Raw genomic sequence first — 22,594 nt, forward strand, 5'->3', positions numbered from 1 at the left:
CAACCACAGTGTTCGGAGCTCTTCAGATAGATAAATACCAGGGTGTTAAAGATTAAAATACCTCAGTCAGACCCCTGTTTTCCCTTTATTCTTGGGTCTGGCTGGGTCAATAAAAATCTAAAAATGGGTCTTATTGGAATTTTATGGTCCTAAGACCATAGTGCCGACATGTTTCAGTCCTGTGAGACCATAAAGGTCCTGGACTTTCTTCAGGGCAGAAGGAGAACCCGCTATGTGAGGAGAATTACAGGATGGGAAGTCCCTATCCTCTCCCTGATGTGAGGGCAGAGTAGCCATTCTTGCGGTGTGTGAAGTGTTAGTGTGTCTGTATACTGCCAGGCTCCATCTGTAGGGTTGAATCAGGGACAGACACAAAGTGAAAGGATTCATTAAAAAAACATTTAATCAGTGCTTCATACCCATTTACAGATATTCCTGGTATATGGGTTAGTTGTCCATATGTATAGGTCCTCAAAGTGACTCATGTACAGGCATGCAATGCTAGGAGCAAATGTACTGCCCATAGACGCGCCATGGACCTGGAGGTATAGTTGGTTCTCAAACTTGAAAAAGTTCTCAGTGAGCGCTAGTCGTATCAAGGTAATAACCCATTCGACAGGGGCAGTCCACTGCCAGTCTTCTTTTTTGAGTAATTCCTCTATGACTGCGATGCTCCCAGACTGGGGTATACTAGTATACAAAGCCTCGACATCCAGGCATACCAAGATGTTCACATTTGGATCGTACTCCCTGTCAGTTAAGAAGGTGAGTAGGTGTTTAGTGTCTTGTACAAATGATGTTATGCGTTTAACTAGTGGCGAAAGAACCAATCGGTATATTTAGACAGTGGTTCAAGGATTGACCCAATTCCGGATACAATCGTTCTGCCGGATGGAGGTACTTTCCCTTTGTGTCTGTCCCTGATTCAATCCTACAGAGGGAGCCTGGCAGTATACAGACACACTAGCACTTCACACACCGCGAGGAGTGGCTACTCTGCCCTCGCATCACGGAGTGGATAGGGACTTCCCATCCTGTAATTCTCCTCACATAGGGGGTTCTCCTTCTGCCCTGAAGAAAGTCCAGGACCTTTATGGCCTCACAGGACTGAAACATGTCGGCACTAGGGTCTTAGGACCATAAATTCCAATAAGACCTGTTTTTAGATTTTTATTGACCCAGCCAGACCCAAGAATGAAGGGAAAACAGGGGTCTCACTGAGGTATTTTAATCTTTAACCCCCCTGGCCTTTATCTGTCTGAAGAGCTCCAACACTGTGGTTGAGCCCACCCCGACTTATAGGGGTCGGGGTGACCTGATGATGAAGCATGACATCACCAGGTCATGTGTGAGGGTAATTAAAACAAAAGGTGCTCTTTCCCATACATACGGTTGTGCATAGCACAAACCTTCCACTAGAGAGGCGCTCCTTATTTTTGTCCAATCTTCTGCCCTTGCACTTGGGCACAGTAAACATAGTTGCAATTCTGACCACTGGTTGGTCAATTGGAGTATTTTTTGTGATAAATAATCCAAAGACATTTCACCAGATGTCAGGATTTTCCTGTTCTGTGGGATACATTTTTGACTTGAAATGACATGGGTTATGCGAGGTTAACTTAGTTTTGTAGAACTTCTGCTTCTCTGTAATTATTATTATTTGCTATTACGGAGTGTGCCACAAGTTTCCTGCAGTGGCTTCTATGAATTAGTTTCTGGTTCAATAAATATGATTGCTCCAGTGATCCTAGCTGATCCAAATACATAAAAAAAATTGGGTTAAAACATGTACCAATCCTAATCGGGTATAAAAAAGTTCTGATTGTTACCTTTCATATTTTTCATTTTTATACCCGATAAGGATTGGTACACTTTTTCACCCAAATTTTGACTTGTACAAGGTTGCTGTGGGGTTGCGAATGTTCTGGGTCAGTTTATCCTCGGCTTCTCTCTCGGCATAGATAGGCCTCTCCACCAAAATGGACATGCAGTATTCATAGTCTGTTTTAGGCATAAGTCTTGAACACCTATCGCAATGAATATTGCTAAAATCGTTTTTTTTTTTACTAAACTTATTTAAGGGCAGCAGGAGCTTTTGGATATGGCTCCAGAAGTATTCAGAATTCAACACCTGTGGTGCAGGCGCAAGGGGGTGCGTTGTTAATTATACCAAAGAGCGTTGTGAGTCACCAGTTGACACCATTGAAAGTAAGTGATATCACGAGCTCCGTAATGTCCAACCCTGACAGCTTGGTAATCTACCACAACAAAAACTCCGCAAAGGAAATTAAACACAAAAAACATTAATAGGTTTGGTTTCATAAAAATATTTCTGTATGACGCGCCTTACCAGTGGTTGAAAAAACACAATGGCTTCTACGGATGGATAATTTTCTTGACATAAGAGTACCACCTAAGCAATTCTTACTAGTGGGTAATAAAATCTCATCCCCTTTTAGATGCTCGCCAAACGTGTGCCAATGGCTACGGGTTCTGACTTAGGGCAAGCACTTAGTTCGTCTTTTTTTTTTTTTACAGAAGAGATACAAGTGGTTTGTTGAACGGTAGTGCTGTTGTTACTTATGTACAAATTGAGTATATAGAGAGCTAGGGCGAAAACGTATTGCACAACTTGTCTAATTCTATGGGCTGCATAGAAAAATGCGCAGTTAAAAATCGACTTGAGAATTGCTCCCAGCAGACCTCTTTTGACTCTACATGAACAGGTGAGATTTAGACATTTTGAGAAAATGGAAGTATAGCTGTGACACTGGACACTTTCAGAGAATAATATGTGTATAATTGTTTAGACCCAGAAGTCTTGTTTGCAATGTGTCAATTTGTGTAAACTTTCAAAAAAAAATCTGTTTAGACGTATATTTCTCCTTTGTGAGCAATGAGGACGGAAACGCATGGATTAGCTCGGTAAACATGTTTGGATCTTGAACAAGTCTGCAAACGGCTTTGGTTCTAAAACCTGACCTTTTGGAATATCTGCGAGCTACAGCGCTACAATATATCAAAAACGCATTTTTGACGATCTGTTGTTGTCTGCCCTTGAAAAGGTTTGCATGTATCATTCTTTTGTATCGCTAGCCCAAGGAACAAATATGGTCATATGGAGTACGTGGCAGCTCCTTTTTAACATCTAAGTCCGGTCTTTTTTTGTTTTTTCTACTATTGGCCAACATGCCTACATGTGAAAGGTTGTGTGCAAATGTTGAGCATTAGCTGGATACTACCTTACTACATATTAGTACCAACATTTAAGCTGAACTGCGGAGTACAATGCATTTCTTTATGCAGCATATACTTACATAGATTCTGGGCAGTCTTCTGGTCGAGCACTTTAAGCTCTTTGGCCTTTTTCTTCTGAGCAGGCTTATTTTCATCACCGTCTCCTTGATCTTTCTTTGCTGCACATTAAATGGGGTAAACAATCAAAATCAACAATGGGTCCCAGTTTTCTGAAAACTTGACATAATGCAAGTTCAATCTGAAATTCATTTCAGGCAATCATTAAGACACATCTTCCTGCAAACTGCTTACAAGAAAGCATAACGAAATCAACTCTAGGACAACGCTCAGAAAGAAGGGATACTCGCATATCACCACCAGTGCAACATGGTTTCCCCATCTTGTGCAAACCACTGCATGAATCACCCTCTTTTTAGGTCTGCCGTTAAAAAAGACCTTTTGATTTCACTAAAAAATATATGCATACAGTTACTCATAAGGGCTTTCACTGTACCCTCTTCATTCATTGGTCTCTTTCTGTGTCATTCATGTTTTTCTTCCATTTTTCAGCCTACTTCTGTTGTTGGCTAACTTTACGGTGACTGACTGCGTTCTGGCTTTTCACACGCTACTATGGCAATGTGCGTGTTTTGAAGCCAAAAGATATTTTGTTTTTGACTAATTTTGAGGTGGGCCCGACAGCTTCCCCAACACTAAAGTTGTGCAAAAAAATTACAAAATAAAACAAGCACTGACAATGGCTGACATCAAGACCTACTGACTTTGCCAATGCTTGTTTCACATAAATGCCATCCCACACCCTTTCAAACTGCAGCCCGAACTGAGGGTCACAGGGCGTTAATTAAGTTCAATGTTTTCAAGTCTTTTATGACACCACCTTGTTTAACGTCACAAGCCACTTCATTCAAAGGTAACACACTGACCAAGCATTTGCAATGCAAAGGTCTCACATTTGCTAGAGTTTAAGGTATTGGCATTTGTTAGAAATGGGATTTCTGTTTGGCTAGGGCAAGCGCCTAAGCCAGGCAGAAACCACCACTCTAGTCAGGGCAAGGGAGTTACATGCTAAAGATAACCCCTGCTCACACCCTTGGTAGCATGGCACGAGCAGTCAGGCTTATCCCAGAGGCAATGTGTAAAGCGTTTGCGCAACCAACCAACACCAGCAACACCAACACACACCACCACCCACCACCACCCCCCCCCCCTGAAGAAACTCCACACAAGGCTAAATCAAAAATTGCCTTTATATTATTCAAAACACAATAGAATCATAATCACACATATGCACTGTGCCAACTGGCACCAGGTAATATTTTACAGGGGATTATATATATGACCGGGCCAATCGGGCCACAGTCAGAACCATTAGAAAGCACAAGTAATAACACAACCAGTGACTACTGGTAAATAATGAACTCCGCATTATCACAAGCAACAGAAACGCATTATGCATCACATTGGCATAAATCACATTTAGGAGTGCACCGTACTAACACTCCCCAGGTGCATACATCACCTTCAGCATAAACCTATTACGCTTTTCTTTAGGGCCTTGCGCCCCACCAGTACCACAGGTACTCAAAAGGACCCCAGGCCAACTGGCCTTCCTTGGGGCCCAAATGCCCTGTGTCCCAAAAGTCAGGGCTCTTAGCTGCCACAGCAGCGGTGTGCAGGCCTAACTGGCCAATACCAGAAATCAGGAGGAGGGTGTGATCCACACGGGTCTCTCCAGAGACCAGAAACAATGCCCATTCACGTGGCAGCTGCCCACGCTCTAGCGGTGCTGCTGTGATAGTAATCAGCACCAACACTGCCTCTAAAGCTACAACCATGTGAGCAATGCATGGGCGGGGGGGGGAGGGTGCATCTCTTCCCTTCCTCAATATCACAACAAAAGTGCCCTCTCGTTGCAGCTACGAGTATTCTCCCGGTGCAGCTGGAGAAATGAACCTTGGCACCAACACTGCCCAGTTGGAGCCCCACTCACGGGGGCTTCCCCTTCGATGCAGACCTCGGTTGTTGAAGGGAGGCGGTCACCATAGGGGCCCGTGAGACTCCGGTTAAGCCCCTCCTCCCGCCACCTCTCCTCGGCTGTGTACAGCGGTGGTGCCGTCACCAGGCTCTGTCTCCTCTTCGTGTGGCACGCGGGCTCCCCTCACCGATACTGGAGCCCCGCCTCGCAGCAGGCACCATGTTGCCTGCCTTCCTCACCGCCCGTGCATTTTTCGGCCGGGGCCGCCCACAGTCAGGCTTCACTCCTGCCTGACTTCCTGCCGTCTTCTTCCTTTCCCGGGCGCCGCCTACAACCAGGCAGTCTGCCTGCGTTCCGGATCGACGCTTGTGGTGCAGCGGCCTAGTTTAACACATAAAAAGTGGGCAAAAAGTAGGGGCTCTCTCTGGCCCCGTCCAGAATATCCCTCGCCATGGAGTGAGGACTCCACTTGAAGATGCACAAAAATGCGGGGTAGGCTCCCACCTTATTATAAAGCCGTGCAGGGGAATCCACACGCCGGGATTTCCTCAAGACACTCTGGCAGCTCAGCATTGCAGAGCACACATGCTCCACTCGTCCTGGCGCTTTTAAAAAATGGGCAAAGATGGGCAAAGAACTCAGCAGGCATGCCAGCCCGCCAGGGCGCCAAAGCAAGCAAACACTCAGCGAGTCCATGCCCAGCAGCGGTTCCTCCTGGCCATCTGGCAGCTGACTGGCCACAAGTAAGCACCAGAAAGCACAAGGAACACACCTTACATGGGGTCACAGCCACACTATTTACATTGCATTCCTCTTTGTTCTGCCCTGGCACAGGGCTTGGGGAACCAGCCTCAACTGGTACTGGGGGGTGTTGAAGCACTCTGTTTACCAGGCTTCAACCCTCCTTTGTCAGATGGGTCCTCAGGTACACCACAGGGGGGCGGAGCCAGCACTCACCCAGGCAGGCACAGACCTATTCAGGGTCAAGGGACTACTCCTTTCACTACTACAAATGCAGAGCTCCTATTCTGCCAAGCGCTGACTCAACCTGCCCCCCTAGAGCCACACACCTCACCAGCCGAATCACTCTAGAGCCAGACATGCAATACACATCAGGCAGGCACATAGCACACAGAAATGCCAACTTGTAAAAGTGGCATTTCTAAAACAGTGATAATAAATCTGCGCACACTGTGGCACAGCATTTATTATGGGCGAACAAAGCGATACAAAAGGGGATGATGGACGGAGCGCTTGAACAAATCAAACACTCACCCCCAGTCAACTGATCTGGGTTTAATCCATCACCATTCTTTAGCCCACTCAGCCACCCCAGTTCAGACATGGCTATATGCAAATCAGTCTGACCCTGTGCCTCATGGGAACAGTCCAGCCCGAACTGCCAAGCCATGTCTTCCCTGGACCGGAAACAAGCATCTTGGGACCGGTTTCGGATTCATAATCCTCATCAGCCAGGCTATCTTGAATCCAGTGGCCAAGTGAGCAAGGGACTCACGTCTGAGCATACCCTGCCACACTAAGGGCGAACAAAGCGATACAAAAGGAAATGATGGACGGAGCGCTTGAAAAAATCAAACACTCACCCCCAGTCAACTGATCTGGGTTTAATCCATCACCATTCTTTAGCCCACTCAGCCACCCCAGTTCAGACATGGCTATATGCAAATCAGTCTGACCCTGTGCCTCATGGGAACAGTCCAGCCCGAACTGCCAAGCCATGTCTTCCCTGGACCGGAAACAAGCATCCTGGGACCAGTTTCGGATTCATAATCCTCATCAGCCAGGCTATCTTGAATCCAGTGGCCAAGTGAGCAAGTGAGCTTTTGGCCGCCATAAGTGTGGCAGGGTATGCTCAGACGTGAGTCCCTTGCTCACTTTGCCACTGGATTCAAGCAAGCCGGGCTGAAGACGGCTGGAATGCCAGAAACCGGTCCCCGGAAGCTTGTTTCCGGGCCAGGGAAGACATGGCTTGGCATTCGGGCTGGACTGTTCCCATGAGGCACAGCGTCAGACTGATTTGCATATAGCCATGTCTGAACTGGGGTGGCAGAGTGGGCTAAAGAACGGTGATGGATTAAACCCACATCTTTTGACTGGGTGTGAGTGTTTGATTGATTCAGATGCTCCGTCCATCACCGCCCCCTTTTGTACCACTTTTGGCCGCCATAAGTATGGCAGGGCATGCTCAGACGTGAGTGCCTTGCTCACTTTGCCACTGGATTCAAGCAAGCCAGGCTGAAGACGGCTGGAATGCCAGAAACCGGTCCCCGGAAGCTTGTTTCCGGTCCAGGGAAGACATGGCTTGGCAGTTCGGGCTGGACTGTTCCCATGAGGCACAGGGTCAGACTGATTTGCATATAGCCATGTCTGAACTGGGGTGGCAGAGTGGGCTAAAGAACGGTGATGGATTAAACCCAGATCTTTTGACTGGGTGTGAGAGTTTGATTGATTCAGATGCTCCGTCCATCACCGCCCCCTTTTGTACCGCTTTTGGCCGCCATAAGTGTGGCAGGGCATGCTCAGACGTGAGTCCCTTGCTCACTTTGCCACTGGATTCAAGCAAGCCGGGCTGAAGACGGCTGGAATGCCAGAAACCGGTCCCCGGAAGCTTGTTTCCGGTCCAGGGAAGACATGGCTTGGCAGTTCGGGCTGGACTGTTCCCATGAGGCACAGGGTCAGACTGATTTGCATATAGCCATGTCTGAACTGGGGTGGCAGAGTGGGCTAAAGAACGGTGATGGATCAAACCCAGATCTTTTGACTGGGTGTGAGTGTTTGATTGATTCAGATGCTCCGTCCATCACCGCCCCCTTTTGTACAGCATTTACTATTCCTATTCCAAACATACCAAACTTGACCATGCTGCTCCTCTCAAATCTGCAATTACCACCGACACACTTATCAGGGAATCCCCAATGCATTCCTATGAAAGGGCAGCCTCACAACAGTGAGAAACCAAAATGGCTGTTTGTCACTACCAGGACTAGTCACACACTTAAGGTACATGTCCTACCTTCTACCTACAAGGCACCCTGTCTGTCGGGCTATCTAGGGCCTACCTTAGGGGTGACTGATAAGCAGTAAAAAAGGGAGGTAACAGACGTGGCGCACTTTAGGCGTCACGTCACAGCGGCAGTAACACTGCGCGCACAGGCCCTGCAATGGCAGAGGCCTGAGACAGGTTTGAAAGGCTACTTTGGTAGGTGGCGCAATCAGCGCTGCAAGCCCACCAGTAGCATTTACTTACTGGCCCCAGGTATATGAGATACCACATTACTGGGGACTGACAGGTTAATTAAACACGCCAAACAGGAGTAGACCAATCTTACCATGTTTACCACAGAGAGCACACACACACACACACACACTTTACACTGGACAGCAGTGCTAAAGTGAACAGAGTCCTAAAACCACCAACACCAGGTCAGAAAAAAAGGCTAGGAGGAAGGCAAAAAGTTCAGGGATGACCCTGCAAAAAGGGCCAAGTCCGTCAGAATTGTAAATGACAATGCTTTTTATTTATCTGTTTTGATAATTAACACATATATAAAAGGCACTGTCATTTACAATAGCTCAAACTCTTGTAAATGCAAGACTTTTTTTCATTTCAAATAAGCGTCCGCCTTTGTCCCGGGCTGCTTGGAAAGTGAAAACGCACATGGCGGGCTGAATGTTGCAGGAAAGCATGTTGTGCCTGCAGTAGAACTCATTAAAGAAAATAGTGCTTACAGACTAAATAAGACACACCGAGTAAAATCAGAAGTAAAAGGGCCAGTCCGCTGGGAGGTTACAAATGAAGACAAGGTGGTACCAAGGAGGGACTAACAAGCCTATTAACGAATCCGAAGCAAGCTTTTATGAAGGACATTGACACAAGCCAATAACAAACATGGGTGGAGAGTGGGCGGGGCTTTAAGTCTATACTCTAATTCAGGATGCTTCGCAGAGCAGTGCATGCGCTGCCCAGGCTCGACCTCAAAAGGAGCAAAACTTCAAAGATACAAATAAACCGATGAGTCTTCCAAAGGCTATATAGAAACCTCAAGTGACAAACTTGCACATCGTGAGCCAAGTCATCAAATTTAAACAGGATGAGTAAATGTATCTTCCCTTGCACAATGCCTTTTTCCAAAAAAGGTGGCTATACTCGCAGATACCTCAAGTTCTGAATCTCCCAGGCGCTAGACTGGATCTGGAAAAAACTCTTTCAAACTATTCTGCATGCCAACAGGTGGCACCCTCAGCTTCCGCCACAGCTCCACACTGCCTTGAACACGGTGACATGCGCCAATATATAGGCTACTCCTGCACGCTGGTCTGAGTTTATCCTATTTTTTCTATATCCGGAGATGCAGACTGTGAATTAATTTATTTATAAAGTTTTATATAGCGTGAACATGATCCCGAAGGATATCAGAGCGCCTTACAATTGGAGGAAAGGTAATAAATGCAGTACCAGCATCAAATAAGAACAGTTACATACAAAAGGGGGTCAACAGAGAATAAGACAGAACTGGTGCATATCGAACTAGGAAGGGAGACGATGAAAAGTTAAAGCAGAATACCACTTATGCCGGCCTTAGAGGTGTGTGTAAGTCCATGAGAATCTAAGTAAGAAATGTATTAATTCCCAAATGTCCACTCCGCAGAAAGGGCGGAAGACTGTGAGGAGTTTGCAGTCAGAGAAGAGTATCCTACAGGAAGGGTTACCTATGGTAAGCAACGTTTTTTTCTGATGGATACTTCTACTGGCAGATTCCTCATCGTCTGAATTAGTATCAGAGCAACAGCCCCTCACCGAGGTCGGTTTGAGGAATAGGTTTGCACCAGAAGTCCTGCAGAACAAAACAGAAAAAAGGCCATCCCAGGGACCGGAGAATCTATACAGTGGTGCTTAATCAATGCATGGATAAAAGCCCTCATAGGGCTCTGCCTATATCCAAATAAGGAACACAATGAGCTGAAGCTGAAGTCCATTCTTCAATCTAATGAAATTGGCTGCTATGGCCTATGAGAGCTCTTTTTGGCCAAGCAATTCAATATTGAAATTAAGAGCATGTCGTGGATCCAACAGGGTAAACTTTCTCCTCCATAGATAGCATGCCCACAGCAAAGCCTTACCTGGCCAAAGATAAAACAAAATTGAAGAAATTCAAATAATCTTCATTGCTTTTCCTTACACCAAGTGACATATCAAGCACCAGTGCCTTATGAACTTGTTGCAAAGACGCAAGCAGCCATTATGACATCAGTCACTTTTGACAAAAAGTCAAAGCCCCTCAACTGATTCAGCTCGCTCCACATGCGTGAAGGTGTAGATTGTGGAGGTTTGTTTGGGCTGCAGTGCCTGGCTGCTGGGACAGAAGGCCTTACCAAAGGGAAAGCAAAAGTGGAGGGCAAATGGGTGTAGATTGTGGAGGTTTGTTTGGGCTGCAGTGCCTGGCTGCTGGGACAGAAGGCCTTACCAAAGGGAAAGCAAAAGTGGAGGGCAAATGCACATGATTATACTACAAGACCCTCGGAAGCTACCAGAATTTTTTGCACTTGGTAACACCCAACTTTCCCCAGAACACGCAGGATCAGAGGTGACAATATGTACATGTCACTCAGATACCCATGAGACAGAAACTTTAGAGTGCAAACGATCACACATTGAATATTTTTTAAGGAGGAGATAAAGCTCAGAGGTGCACACAATTAGGTGAATATTTCTTGAGCCATGTTCACGTGTATGTGCCACTCACCATCAGCAAGATAACCCCATCTGTTCTGATGGTTAAGGAGCCAACTATGTGCATTGCCGTAAGTGAAATTCCGCTGAGCTTTAGCCAACGCCACACCCTCAATACCTCCAGACATAACCAGCATGATCCTACACCACCCACACACCAGTTGCGTTACACATAAGCACTTGGACCAACCATCCCACTCTACATTGCCCACGTGGCTAAGAGATTGTGTATCGGTCACCATTGTGACCTCCAGAGGGGGAAAGCAGTGCATGCTACCCACCATTGCATGTTGTAAGAAACCTCCAGGCAATCCAAATGCTGAGTCCATTGCAGGCATAAGTTCCACTGAAAGGCCATATTACACCACCAGGCACGGGCCACCAACAAAATGAAAGAGGCTAGCAGGCATTGCAATCTCACAACAGATTAGGTTGGAACATCTTAATTCATCTGAAGCATCACTATTAAAGGTTGAACATCCAGGAGTGCTCTGAGGGACAGAAAGGGGAATGTCAGGGTGACTCTGTTCAACACAACTCTAACAAGTAATGGCCTCTGGGTAAGGTGTGGGCTCTTTGATGGAGAGCACAAGGTAGTCAAGTAATTAATTTGTGCTTTGTAGCTGTTCCAAGACATGATGGCTCGAGGAACTCTGAGCACAGCAGTTCCAAAGAGGAAGAGCAAGCCAATGTGATGTTTCATGAACGCCAACTGCGTGTCTCCCTCAATAGCAGAAGCACCTGGAAATGGGAGAGCATCATTTATGCTTCTCAGACTTGTACTTTGATTTACCGGACAAAGACGACCTGGGATTGGTTTTCCCAGTTTCTTGTGCTCCACCATTTAAAGTGTGGTCTTCTGCTCCCAAGTTGCCTTGGGGTACATCAGGGAGCACTTACTGCAGAACTTGGTATCGTGTTTAGTCCTGAGAAGCTATAAACAGACATGTGGTTCCGTAAAAAAGAATGAGAAAAATATTCAAACTAATTCAGTAAACATCAAGATCTGTACAAGCAAAGCTTAAGGTTGACCTCAAATTGCACAGAAAAAAAAGAACCTATGTTGGGGCACAGGGTTGCACCTTCATAGGGCCTGGTATCATCAAATCCAGGGCAAGAGCTACTGCCAGTGACTTTTCAAATCCAGCTTAGCATCTGGAAGATTCAAACGTTGATGAGTCTGCAGATGGAAGTATCCATCACAAAATGAGCCTCTTCCAAATAGCTGCAACCCTACACATGTTAAAGGCTATTCTCTTGACATATCAGCTCCAACAAATCATTCCTTCATAGGGAACCTAAACACTGGTAATTGGTCCAATCATTTTCAGGTACCTCTCTTCATGGTATTTGAGCACAGCACGCCTTTTAGTCAACCTAAAAAAGCAGACAACCTGCTAGTATGGTCCGTTGAATTTCTTGAAAAATCGCCTCCAGCTAATCCACTGATGTCAATGCCACAACTGCTCAGTTCAATTAATGAATTTTCTGAAGAGTTAGCTCCTCTAAATAAGAAAAGAACGATATCCAAAGCTTTGGCTCCATGCTTCCCAAGAGAGCTACAAGATGAAAGAAAATCAGAGTGATGGAGCAATAGTTGGTGCAGCCATTTGGTCACATTCGTTGATTGCAATACTTTTAGGGCAACTGGAAGAGTTTATAATATGATTTTGTTGCAAAGCTGTCAAGCCTGCAAGCTAATACATTAACCGTTAAACTTTAAAAGTCAATAATACTCCACCTTCTTTAACAATCAACGATTCGCAGATCGAAGTTAAAAAATATGCTATTTTTAAAATACTACTGCCATCAACAGATGTATGTATACTAATGAGCAATTTAAATACCTTTAGTCAAAGTGAGTTGAGGAAAATCAGAGCTAAGAAGAAACGCTCTAATGATCTCAGAAGGGATTCCTACAGACACTGTTAAAGGCCTAGTTTTTAGTTTCGTCCGTGAGGACTTATTAACCATCTCATTCCATATAGTCTTAAAATTGGCCAAGACTCATTTGCTGAAGAAACCCTAGGTTGATGCTAAAGAAATTAATAACTTTAGACTGACTCTAAATTTCTTTTTTACCAGTCTGAATACAATTTGTGCAGCCACAAATAATGGGATAATCATCTCAGCTGTGAATTACAACGGAGCTTTAGACCAGGCTGCAGTATTTAGACTGCCATGGAACAGGTTGTTTATAATATTCTAGGCATCCTTGACACTGGTGAGTCTTGACTACTTGTGTTTGGTGTACTGGGTGCTTAATGACTGTACTCTTACTAATATTCTCAAACAGCATATACACATTGACCAAAACCAGTTTCGATCATACCCAATTATTTGATTTCAGTTTAGCCAAATCGAGAATTCCTTTTCTAGCCCACTTACTGAGCTGCAAGAATAACCACAAGGTTCCATTTTGGATTTAACCCACATCAAACCACTTAGGAGTCATTTAAAAAAAAAAAAAATCAAAGCTCGTGTCACCAACACAATGATGAACAAAGCTTCATCAGAAGATGTCTACACTTAATGGCATATTATGCCTTGCTTACAATTGAAGCTATTGAATAATTTAAATCATACAGCCTTTAAAAAACAATGCTTCATCTATTGTATGGACAATTGTCTAAATAAACTTGTTTTGAACCTTATTTTCCTTATGATTTCTAAAATGCACTCGAAAACCTCAGTGCAATCTTTAAATGACTCCAGCAATTGTAATATAGAGATTGGTAGCCTAGAATCCTCAGGCATTCCTCTAGATAAAATGTTTGCGCTCAAAACACACATCATCACTACGAATAAGAGTGCATATTTCCAAATGAGAACTGTTGAGCGAACCAAAGAGGCACCACACAGGAGGACCTCAACGCCATAGTACAATTTCTTGCCCTCTAAAGATCAGTTGATGGCAACTCATTCTCAATTGAACTACCTAAAATTCACCTTGCATTACTGAAGGCAGTTCAGGTGTCAGCGGAACACTTTGTAACCAGATGCAAAAGATTTGACCCTAACCCCTCATCTTAAAATCGCTCCAACAGCTTCTTATAGAAAGGAGATCAATGTAGTAGACAGTATCTAATACTCAGTCTTAAACACAGCTACTTCTTCCTAGTGGATTAACAAAATTAACATTATGAAGGTTAAGGAACAGTACACAGGATGGAATCCTTCCTCTTGTACCCTAAGCATTCAAAACAGGAAACTAATGCCCAATTTTATTAAGGCTGTACAAGTAGAATTTGGGATTCATTCATCTCCCTTGTTCCCTACCCCACCACTTCTCATGTTATTTTCAAATAGGTTCTTAAGCATTGTTTTTGAAAGGCATTTTCACTGCATACTACTAACCACCACATAACTACTGCCTTCCTCCAAATTGTTGGTTAGTTGTACACATTCTGTGCTATTTCTATTCTATATCATTCCTTCTTTGCTGCTGGACTCCTGCACTTATCCTTCTTGTCCTTGCAAACTTTATTCACATTGTTTACATTCTTCTTTCCCTTCTATTTTGCTACAATAATCTTGCCTCACTCTCCTCGTGTTTCTCTACTCCTTAGCTTGCCACCTTATCTAGATCTAGCACTACTTTAACATGACACCTGTGCTCTCTCCAACAAAGGAGTTACTATTTCGTTTATCAATGTTTTGCAGTATAATCTATTTGTAACTTATTTTGCACTTATTTTACAATTGACTTCCACAGGTCACATATCCTTCCTCTAATTTGCATTCATACCTTGTTTACTCTCTTAACTGCTGTTCTATTGTACATTTACAAAAATGTTTTGCATATGGATTGTTCCCTATGTACCACTGTCTTTTACTGTTGATTGTTTAAGTGCTTTCTTTTTTTACTGCAAAGCGTTCTAAGGCCCTTGGCCTTTGTGTTATAGAAAATAGCAAACAATGTTTTCTTTTTAAAACTGTACAGTACAAACAAGCTCATCACAGGTACATCACTGGGAACAGCAAGAATGGTGCTGGCTGAATGGTGTGAAAACAGAAATCCTGCTTAGGGGCCCAATCGACCCTGCCTAAATACTCCCATCTGGCAGAGAATCTATCTAGCCGCAGATTCCTTACCTTAGAATTTTGTCCAGGTGTAAGACAGGATCTGGATATTGTTGGTGACCTGTACCTCTGCGCAAAGGTAGGTGGTGTCATTTGGCTCTGTGTGGCGCGGTCCGCGCCATGACGTGCACAGTACCTGGATAGGCGTCAACCCAGAGCGCTGTCTTTTCACGACTTTCCAAGGCAGGAGCATGAATCCACGAAGAACACGGACCATTGGAGTGGAAAAACTAGGCCCTGAAAGGGGAATAGCCCTATCCCTACAAATCTGTTTGTAGAGAGGAAAGGAAGGGCAGGTCGGTAAGGAATCTGCTGCTAGTCTCTACCAGATATGGGGTTACTGAAGGTAAGTGACTTGTTCATCTGATAGAGACCTCTAGCCACAGATCCCTTACCTTAGAATAGATACCCAAGCAATACCTCCCCAGAGTGGATCTGCAAAACTGTTTCATACATGAAAGTCCTGCAGGACCAAACAGGCAAAGTGCCCGTCCCAACAGACCTGACTTATGTTATGCTATGTTATGAGATTTGTAGAGCGCAAGGCTGTCCCGGTAACGGGACGCCCCAGCACTAGTAGCCGAAAGAGGAAGATCTGAGAGGCAGTAATGCTTTGTGCATGTGTGTAGAGAAGCCCATGTTGCTGCCTGGCAGATATCTAGGACCAGAACCTCGCGTGCCAATGCAGTGTCACAGCATTAGCTCTAGAGGAATGAGCCTGAAAATCCTCAGGGGGTTGCTTTTTGACCAATGCGTAGCAGATCTTAATGCAGAGCATGACCCATAGGGAGATGACCTGTTTCTGCCCACCCTTTCCCTTCTTAGCTCCGGACATACCCAAGGAAGAGTTGATTGTCCACCCCAAACTCTCTCATGCGGTCAAGGGAAAAAACAATGCTCATTTTGGCTCCAGGTGGTAAAGTTGCTCCTCATCCTTGGAGGGATGTGGCAGCGAGTAAAAAGTAGGCAGGGCGCTGGACTGGCCAGCAGAAAAAAGGGAGTGATGACTTTTGGCAGAAACAAGGCTCTAGTGAGTAGACCCAACTTCTCTGGATAGATGTTCAGGTATGGAGGATTGGATGACAAAATCTGAAGCTCACTGGCCATCCGGGCAGATGTTATTGCCACCAGGAAGGTAATCTTTGTGGTAAGGAGCCTAAGAGGACAGTTGTGCAATGGCATTTGTACTCAGCCAGGCGTGGCACCGTAAGATCACGGACTAAGGAGGAGCTCTGCCCAGCAAGTCAGCTTTCTCCAGGACACATCGGAACATACAGTCAGTCATTATACTTTTATTCGACACATGTATCATAAAAAGTACAAACATATAATACACACATAAATATAAAACCAATTCATCATTTACAGGAATACATATAAAAGTCATGTGGGGATATTGACTGAAAAGACATTTTCCAACAATGTTGTCCTAATGATCCAGGCACATGATAAAAACTTTGCAACCCCACAAATAGTAACCATGGAGGAAGTGTTGGAGGTAAGGATACGCAAAGCTGATTTATAGTCCCTAACTCCAAGGTTCTTTAATACAGGTTTTAACCATTTGTTCCTAGGTAGGATGTACGCTTTGCAGGCAAAAAAGAAGTGGCCTAATGATTCTTCAGGATTTGTACAACCTGGGCACTTTATATCCTCTTCCTTCCTTCTATTCCATCTAGATGTGAAAATTTTAAGGGGCAATGTTCCATATCTAAATTTCAGATAAAGTGACCTGTCCCGAGGAATCTGAATAAAATCCAGGAACAATTCTAGCTTTATATTACACTTGTGGGTCAAAAAGATCTCAGTTAAGTGTCCCCAATTTGGGTTCTGTAAGGCATTGGCCTCAATCCAGTCCCAGTATAGTTTTTTCACCAGTTGTTTTGGTGGGGGAGATTGAGAAGCCCATGCGTCACTTAAACCCACACTAGCTACAAGTTGTTTTAAGACATTTAGCCACCTGATTTTGCCTGAAGTGTTTAGTTTTAGCATTTCATCTAACACTAAAGCATAATTAGCTAATTCGGGGGTCCTCCTCAAACGAACCCAATATAGGAGGGGACGAAGCTGGAGAATGTCCCGAATGGACCTCCTACCCAGATCTGCAAATAAGGGTTTGAGTGGGGTGGAGGTTGGTAGTGAAACCAGGTCCCTCATAAACTTATTCTCAGTTAGGACATGATCGTTGGTGTTCTCAATGCCCCATAATTCTGAGCCATAAACAGCTGAGGCTATTGCTTTACCCTCATAAACTGACAAAGCAGGAGCAACTGGCCTGCTCACAGAGAGACACTGGTTTTTTAAAATAGTGCCGGAAACTCTTTTGAGGTTTAAAATCATTTTGTTTATATGGGGTTCCCACTTCATACTATTATTAATCCTAACACCGAGGTAATCAAACTCTTTGACCACCTCGAGGGGAGATCCATTCAAAGTCAGGTGAATATTCCTGTATTTCCTCTTGGCGGTCATAACCATTAATTTAGTTTTAGTTGTGTTTATTGTGAGTCCCCGTTCCTGACAAAAAACACTAAACTGGTCAAGGAGAGTTTGGAGACCTGTGGGAGTTTTTGATAACAGAAGGGTGTCATCAGCAAAGAGGAGCGATGGTGTTTTCTCCCCAGCTATAATGGGGGCATCTGCTGGTAACTCTTGCAGATGTTTCACCACCCCATTTATAAAGAGGGAGAACAAAGTAGGAGCCATCACGCACCCTTGCCGCACCCCTCTGTTAACAGGGATACTCTTAGTGAGTTGCCCCTGCGTCCCCCAACGTATCCTAGCATAGGTACCCTCATGAAGTTTGATAATAAGATTTAACAAATAGGATGGGAAGCCCATATCCAATAGGACATTCCATAATTTGACACGGGGTATTACATCAAGTGCAGTTTTTAAGTCTATAAAAGCCAGGTAAAGACTCCCTCTGGCTATTGACACTGTTTTCCAAAAAACTGCACAGAATCTAAAAACTTGGTCGATTGCTCCTACATTACTTCTAAATCCTGCCTGAAAATGGGACAGGATGTTTTCTTCCATAAGCCAGCCCTCAATCCTGTTTACAATTACCCTGCCAACTACTTTTTGAATAACATCAATTAAACTAATTGGTCTGTAGTTGGCAGGGTCCTCTCTCTCGCCCTTTTTAAAAATGGTGACAACTTCGCCACCTTTTCATGAGTCAGGTACTAGGTGACCCAGCTGAATAAGATTCATAATATTTACAATAAGTTCACGCCAAACCATTGGATTATGCAGCAGTAAATCACCCGGTATTCCATCCGGGCCAGGTGCCTTACCCGGTGTTATTTTGTGGATGGCTTCCTGGACCTCGCGAGGCGTGAACAATGCATCTGTAAAGCCACCATTTGGTTGAGCCAGACAGCCAGTATCAATTGTTGGGAGTGCTAACGCAACTTCCGAGGTGCCTACACCATATAATTTAGAAAAGTGGGCATGCCATTGGCACTCAGTTATGTGGTTAGGAATGGGCTCAGCACCACGTCTATCAAGAATATTTATCAGTTTCCAGAATACAGTGGCGTTTTTCCCATGGGCCGCTTCCTTTAATGCTTGCCAATGTTCCTCTTCCCAATCTTTTTTGGCTTTCGCAATACTAGTGCGGTAATCTTGTCTTGCTGATCTGGCTGCAGGTGCATCCTTGTTTTTTATAGCCAGGCATATGGCTTTTCTTTTTTCCCTACAGGAGGCAGTATACCATGGGTTCCCCTTCATTTGGGTGTGTTTGATCAATGGGCATCCCTTGTTTTTTTTCGAAAAAAACATACTAATCTCCCCTATTAGGTCTTTGTACTTAACTGCTAGCGTGGACCCCCAAGGCTGGGGGGGAGTTTGGTGCACTGATGCCAAGGCGCTTGAAGCAGCCAAAACTAAAACTCTAATGTTCTCGAGTGTCCCTTCATTACACCTGACCACATTCCATTTAATCCTGCGATTACAGTTAGATGGAACTAATTCTTTGGTGATCAGCTCATTTGAGACATCTTTACAAGTATTATCACCCCAAAACATGCCCATACAGAGCGGGTTGTGGTCACTGTCGATCCTCTGAATGACCTCCATATCAACAAGCTTAGCCCATGACCAAACATCTAAAAGGATGTAATCAATCCGTGACGGGCAGCCTATTCGATTAAAAGTCATTGCGCCCATACGGTCTGATGTAGTGCGGCCGTTTAGGGCCCATAGGTCATGGGCAGACACCAGGGCATTTAACTGGATGGCTCGGGCAGACCACTTCTTAATTGGGCCCAGTGATAAAGATGGAATGAGCTGGTTCCCTGGTTTATTATGAAAACCCAGGGAATCCTCCTCATCGAGGGGCTCAAATGTACAATTAAAATCACCTCCCACCAATACTGAGGATTTATGGGGGAGGGCTGAAAGCCTGTTGTCTAACAGCTCTAATATTGGTGAAGATTGGCCCCCTGGGAGCCCCCTGGCATAAATGCAGAAGAGTTCCAAAACATTTCTGGCAGACTGCCTTTTAACAGTTATGTGGAGTATGTCGTTGGTGGGGATATGTTTAACATTAACCTCACAGTTCAAATCTATCCTAATCCAAATAAGTAGGCCTCCTGATGGACGCCCCTTCCCTTGCCGAGTTGCAGGGACAAAGAATGTAGAATAACCATGCTTATGTTCTGGCTCGACACACCAGGTTTCCTGGAACATGCAGATATGGTAATCCTCCAGGAATTTGTTCCATGCAGGATTAGACAGATTTTTCTTTAAACCCGCTATGTTCCAAGACAGGATTTTAACCAGGGAAGGGGACAATGAGGGTTTTTCCAAGGGTGCCAAAATATCAATATCCCCTGCCAGTGGGTCTAGAATAATACTATCCTGGATGGATAATTCCTCCCTAGCGTTAGGTATAGTGCCACTATCTAGGGGAGTAAGTACCCCACTTCCATTGACAGCTTCAGGGGACTGAGGTGATGGTCAGTCCACCTCTTCCAGCCCACTAAAACGATTGTAGCAAGGGAATAAAGGATAATTGAGTTGTGGGCCCCACCCTTCTCCATTAAACTGAGGATCACCCTTCCACTGATGCCCCTTCCTCCTATGGACTAAGTTCCAACCTTCCTCCGCAGCCATTCCCCATTGTTGGGGGTTCTGATAGGTAGATATAGCATTCCCATTACTACCTCTCCCCAGACCTTTTTTAGCCGGCCTCAACCAACTCCATCTACCATCCTCATGACCCTCTTGCGCATAGAAAAAAGACAGGGGTTTGGCTGATACCACCGATTTGTTATCACATGGAGGAAAAGAACAGATAAATTCTACTAATCGTGGGTCCACAAACGTGATAACGACACAATCACCCTTTATACTTTTCTTCTTCCCACCTACCCAAGGGGCCCGTTCTACCATGAGTATGTTCTTATTTAGACCAGGGGGTGGAGGGTAGTTTTTGTCAAGCCAGTGGCATATTTTGTTTTTGATCGCCCAGAAAGGCTCAGAGGTGGACGTGGACAACTCAGGAATGCCCGTCAAAACGACCACAAACGGACATGCATCAGGTGGTAGATTGATGTTACGTCGTGTGGTGGTTTTTCTGGGCTGTGTCTGGGGAATAGCAGGAGCTGGAATGCTAGGTACCTTTCTAGTCGCTGCGCTTGGGCATATAGAGGTGGAGGGTTTATTGTTGTTCTGTGTGTTATTTACCGGCTGAGAAGTGTTTGATGAGCTGGTTATGGGTGCCAGAATACTCCCCGTGGATGGGTTTTTATTGCCGGGCACAGTATTAGCAACAGGCGGTGAAACCACCGAAGTGCAGGGACCAGGAAGAATCGACTTAGGGTCTTGCAACGCAAGGATGGTAACAAGTTGCTGTTCTATGTTAGCGAGCCTAGTCTCCAGAGGCAAGAGCAATGATTTAATCAAGGTAGACATAGAATTCATTAAAGAATCAAGCCCTTCCCCTGAAATGGTTGATGAGACACTACTTCCACTAATATCCAAAATACTGGCCAGGCTGCTATCATGTGATATATCATCCAGAACCCCTAGAGATAATAAATGAGGAGTGGAGTCTAGTAAGTCAGACTCAGGTTGATTAATGGAAGCCTGAAAGGTCCCATCATCAACCATCGTCACACCCAGATTATCCCCCCCAGAGTTAGAACCCATAGCCCCTTGTGGAATTATAACGGGGTTATCAGTTGGAGGGTTTAATAAATTCGGGACATTTGGAGCTGACATATTAGTGTCAGACCCACCCACCTGAGGGGAATCAATATCACCGTGAGATACTGTCACAGATGGCTGGGGGATATTGGAAGATAATATACTCATAACGGGGGCATCGGTGGGTAATGATGCTGGGCAGATGGCAGGGGTAATATCTTCAATCGGTTTCCCAGCAGGAAGAGCAAGGTTGTTTCGGCCTTGGGGCGGGGAATGTATCAATGCTATGTTGCCGAGTGATGACCTTTTCGCTTGAGCAAGATCGAGCGAAACCCTCCTTTCCATTAGAGAAATACCCTGGTCTATCAGAGAATTCGTACGAGAAATAAAATTATCTAAGGTGCCAATAACTTTTTTAGTTTTATCGTTACCAGCTCTCTGGCTCCTGGTTTTACGAGTGGACATCTCTGATAAGACAAGAAGCAGCTAAGGGTAATAAGACAATACTAGCAAAGGACCCCAAGCTGACAATAGGCACAAAAACGAGAAGATCTAGCTACACAGAAAGTGGCAAACCAAACAAGTGATTGGCCGGTTGGCCTCAAACATAGAGTCAATAGACAATAAAAAAAAATATAGGAGCTAGGATACAAAGAAAAATAGAGGTATGCCCAGGCCAGGCACTGCAGGCCACGGAGGGCCACAGAGGGCCCGCCCTTTGCCCGGGCTTAGCCCCGGGCGCTCCCGCGCAGCAGGACGCTACAATTCTTATAGGGCTCTTCCTCCAGTTAAATGAGGAGGCGGGACTATGAGGGAGAGCAGCCCAGGTGTTACGGGCGCGGGGTTTCCCTTGGACTCCTGGGAAAGTGAGTCCACACCCCTTCGCTCGCAGCCCTCTGTCCCAGTCCACGGCCACAGGTGTTTCAAGAATGCTTCTGCCCAAGACCCAGGGCGACGCGGGACCCGCGAAGCGGGTTCCGCTAGCAGTTACTGAAGAATCCGCAGTTACAGGGAAAACGGCTTTTGGAGTCAAGCAGCAATCCGACCCAGTCACAGGCAAAGTAGGTGTGTGTCCCGCGTTCGTGAACCAAGCGGGGCACTTTATCTCGATCCGAGGAGGCAGGAGGCGGGACTATGAGGGAGAGCAGCCCAGGTGTTACGGGCGCGGGGTTTCCCTTGGACTCCTGGGAAAGTGAGTCCACACCCCTTCGCTCGCAGCCCTCTGTCCCAGTCCACGGCCACAGGTGTTTCAAGAATGCTTCTGCCCAAGACCCAGGGTGACGCGGGACCCGCGAAGCGGGTTCCGCTAGCAGTTACTGAAGAATCCGCAGTTACAGGGAAAACGGCTTTTGGAGTCAAGCAGCAATCCG

At 45.3% G+C, this 22,594-nt stretch overlaps 1 protein-coding gene across 1 annotated transcript in view; it reads right to left on the reverse strand.

Moving 5' to 3' along the window:
- Positions 1 to 22,594, reverse strand: part of DIAPH1 (diaphanous related formin 1) — a 1,046,618-nt gene that overhangs the window by 235,505 nt on the left and 788,519 nt on the right. Inside the window, exon 19 of the mRNA XM_078653498.1 lies at positions 3,318 to 3,416. Within this exon, the coding sequence (XP_078509624.1) occupies positions 3,318 to 3,416 (99 nt within the window). The remainder of the gene's footprint in view (positions 1 to 3,317; positions 3,417 to 22,594) is intronic.

The sequence above is a fragment of the Lissotriton helveticus genome, chromosome 7 (assembly GCF_964261635.1).
Source record: "Lissotriton helveticus chromosome 7, aLisHel1.1, whole genome shotgun sequence".
NCBI lineage: Eukaryota > Metazoa > Chordata > Amphibia > Caudata > Salamandridae > Lissotriton > Lissotriton helveticus.